Raw genomic sequence first — 3,840 nt, 5'->3', positions numbered from 1 at the left:
GCCATTCTGGTTGCATCCTGGAGGTGCCGAGCAGCCAGACAGGAGAAATCCAGCCTCTCCGATGGAGAGGGAAGGTGGAACCTGGACTCTAGATGCAGCAGTGTTGGGCTGGGGGTGGGGGTGCTGTTGACTCAGCACAGCAGAGACCTGCAAGTACAGCTAAATGCAAGATGCACGCGATCTTTCCAGTGCCCCAGGTTTGATGTGTGCACTGGATTCTGTTTGGAAACATGGCTTTTTATGTGTGCCGATTCTCAGGGATGAGACCCTGGAAAGCCAAGCAGTTTTCCTCCCTCCCTCACCCGCTGGTGCATCTCTGGGAAGAGACTTGCTCGTTGCTGACATCTCTGTTATTTACCTTGCTCCTGTCTGTAAGCCCTTGTCCCAGTCTCCTGTTCTGGCGAGGTAGAATTGTCTCGCGTCTGTTAGCCTGTGGTTGGCAGTGGAAGGACTCATAGAAGAAAAGCAGTGATGGAGGAGCCGAGACGCAGACATAGACCTTCGCGGAAAGTATTGTCAGTATTCTCTCCCTCCCTTCATTTTACCCTTTGGTCCTATCAGTGAAGGAAATCCAAAATCTGCCAGCATCCAGAATCAGCAAAGGACTCTACTTTAATCATCAGCCACCATTCACATTAAAGACTTCTGGTCTAATGACGTGCAGGTGTCCAGAATTGTTAGAACCATTTTGGGGAAGAGTTTCTGCTTGATCTCCCCAATACTGGTACTTGTTGGGGACTGACTCATTTCAGAAGTTAAGAGTGAACTCAATGGCCAGCAGAACTTGAACTTACGTGAGCCTGTTCTTAGTTCTTACCAGTCCTTTCCAGTGTGAATAATCATACGTTTGCTGCAGAAATATTAGTGAGTTTCATTGTAGGGTGCTGCCTAAGATCCTGATGGGGTTGTTTCATAATATATGATGTAAACTTTTTTTTATGACAATGGACAAGCACTTCGTTCTTTTATTTTGTATTTATTTCTTTTTTTTAATGCCTACAGCACCCTATATTCCAAGGTGGTCTCCCATCCAAGTACTAACCAGGCCCGACCCTGCTTAGCTTCTGAGATCAGATGAGATCAGGCACATTCAGAGTGGTATGGCCGTAAAAAGTTTTTTCAATTACAGTTGACATACAATATTATATTAATTTCAGGTATACAACATAGTGACTAGAAATTTCTCTACCTTATGAAGTGATCACCCCGATAAGTCTAGCCCCCATATGACACCATGCTCTCTATTCCTTTTTCAAATCTTAAAAATCCGGATTCTGAATCAATTCTGGTTCAAGGGATTTCAAATGAGATCTCATGGACCCGTGCTGCCCCCCCACTGACCAAGAGTTAAGTCCAGACTCCTTGGGGTAACCCAGCCTCTGGCTATCTTGTTGGCATCATCTTCTGTCACTTTATAGTTAGAACGATCCACATATGTCCCACATACACCCTATTTCATGCTGCCACATTTTTGCTTGTGTGTTATAGCCTGAATAGCACGCTTCCCACGTCCTCTTCTGCTGTCATACTCGTGCACCCCACCATCCTCTCACCTGAACTGTGATACTCGTCCCCTTCAAACCCCTCTGCCCCCTGGGCCGTCCATCAGGCTTAGGGTAAAATCCAGAATCCTTATAAAGCCTGTAAGCGCCTTCGTGATGCAGCCCCTGGTTCTGTCCGCAACCTCACTCCCTGCCTTTCGTCCCTCCGCTCACCGCTCCTGTCCCTGAAACGTGCCAGGAATCCTGCCGCAGGCTTTCACACTTGCTGTTTTCTCTGCCCAGAGTGCTCTTCTCCCAAATACCTGTTCATCCTTTATTTTGTTTGAATTTGTGCTCGGCACCGCAGAAGGCCTTCATGATGAGTCTGACTTGAAGTAGCATCCTCCATCAGTCTTGATCCATCATGTTGGTTGATTTTCATCACTTTTTGACATCTTATTTGTCTCTTTCACACAGTATAAGCTCCGGAAGTGCAGGGATTATGTCTTATTGTCATATTTCAACGAATAAGACGCACCTTAGAGAAGTGCCTGGCACAGGTATTTGTTGAATGAATTGTTCTCTGCAGGATGGATTGGAACGTCTCTCCTAGTTTTGAGGCTGTGATGCTTCATTGCATTTAGTTAAAACTCAAATTATTGCCCCGTCGTTATGTTGTTCAGTGATGGGGCCAGCTCTTCTGTTCTCTGTCACCTGGTTAACAGTGTCTGCCTTACAGGCTGCGGGCCTCCCGGGTGCTTCTCGTTGGCATGAAAGGACTTGGGGCTGAAATTGCCAAGAATCTCATCCTGGCGGGAGTGAAAGGACTGACCATGCTGGATCACGAACAGGTGAGCTGTGCTTCGTGGCGTCCCCTCTTCAGTGCAAGTGCTTGGAGGTTTGGGGAGTCCCTGCTTTCCCCTTGAGGACTGTGGAAGGGGGGCCGGTGTTCGTGGAACTGTAGCCTTTGGAGAGTAAAAGCGAGCACCAGGTTTGAATTCAGCTTCACCCCATCCTAAGTAGTCAACCCGTGGAGACTCCTGTCTCCTTGCTGAGCCTGAGGGATGGAGCTGTGGCTTTCCAATTCATGGGAATAAATCACCTGAATAACTAATTAAAAATCGGAATTGCCTATGGGCTTCGTCATGGTACAGCCTTCACCAACTCCCCCCCGCCCCCCCGCAATGATTCTGCTTTAGAAGGTCTCAGATCGGGTCAGGACTATATACATTTAAAAGGTATCAATTCAATTAAACAAAAAATAATTTAAACAGTGAAGGTACCTGAGGAGGTCTCGGTGCAGATGGCTTGCAGACGGCACTGTGGAAAACACTGGGTCAGAAAGAATAAATGCGGACTGCTTAGCACAGCGCTTGCACGTAACAAGTATCCAATAATTGATAATTGTTGTATGATGTAATCTTATTTAACTGGTAATATAATAATAGAGCCCAACTCCAACATTGCTTTCTGACCTGTTTTTTCACTGAGGTGGGAATAATGGCTGCTTTCCCTGCACTCACGCCTCAGCGACATTTTAGGTTTGATAGGACATATCAGATATGTACAAAAGTAGAACATTTGGCACCCATCTACATGGCTTCTACAGATACCAATATTTTGCTGATTTTTAAAAATTTTATCCTTTCTCTATGTTTGGACAGTATTTTAGGTAAAATACTTCAAAGATTGTGTTGTCACATGACATAATTTGTCTTTTTTTCCTTTTAGGCAATGAACAAGGGCTCTGTCTCACGCTAAGTAACTAGCACATAGCGTGAGGTGTAGGCTCTGGACAAAAGTCAAGGTTAATGACATTTTTAAAAGCTCACCTTGTTCTGGGTTTCAGAAAAAGAATACCCAGAATTGCTGATTTTTAAAAATTCTGCAATATGAAGAGAAACGTGGGTTGGCTCACTTACTATCACAAATTGAGTTTTGATGTGAATTCAGAGCCTTTTAAGGGAAGAGAATTCCTGCGAGCCGCCTGCCAGGTTATTAACGGTCTGAGCTCGGGCTGCTTGGACATCTCGCCGGCCACAGAGCCCCCTAGAGGCAGGAGCATCCCATCCACGAGAAGGATGCGTTCACAGTGTAGACCCCAGGATGGGTGGTTCTTAAACTTCGACACCTCGCTGCAGAAAAATGGAGCCACACGGGAAGGACGCGTGCCTTGTCTGGGTGGGAACGATGACAGACACCGAGGGCCGTGCACAGCAGTCCTGTCACTGCCTCAGCCCAGTGGCAGGCGCCACCTAGTGTCGGTGCGAACAGGCAGATCATCATCCCTTATCTCTTCTGCCTGCCTTCCACTGCAAGGCCCAACTCCTCTTCCTGGTTTTCAGGGCCTCACACAGAG

General features: G+C 46.6%; 1 protein-coding gene and 1 pseudogene across 1 annotated transcript in view; one reads left to right on the top strand and one right to left on the bottom strand.

Moving 5' to 3' along the window:
- Nucleotides 1-3,840, top strand: part of SAE1 (SUMO1 activating enzyme subunit 1) — a 52,837-nt gene that overhangs the window by 1,774 nt on the left and 47,223 nt on the right. The window contains exons 2-3 of the mRNA XM_023535206.1: nt 1,741-1,746; nt 2,961-2,972. Of these exons, the coding sequence (XP_023390974.1) occupies nt 1,741-1,746; nt 2,961-2,972 (18 nt within the window). The remainder of the gene's footprint in view (nt 1-1,740; nt 1,747-2,960; nt 2,973-3,840) is intronic.
- Nucleotides 994-1,112, bottom strand: LOC111744646 (annotated as a pseudogene).

Source organism: Pteropus vampyrus, unplaced genomic scaffold, assembly GCF_000151845.1.
Source record: "Pteropus vampyrus isolate Shadow unplaced genomic scaffold, Pvam_2.0 Scaffold138, whole genome shotgun sequence".
Classification (NCBI taxonomy): domain Eukaryota; kingdom Metazoa; phylum Chordata; class Mammalia; order Chiroptera; family Pteropodidae; genus Pteropus; species Pteropus vampyrus.
Note: the sequence above shows the minus strand (reverse complement) of the source record. Positions and strands in the feature narration are given on the sequence as shown.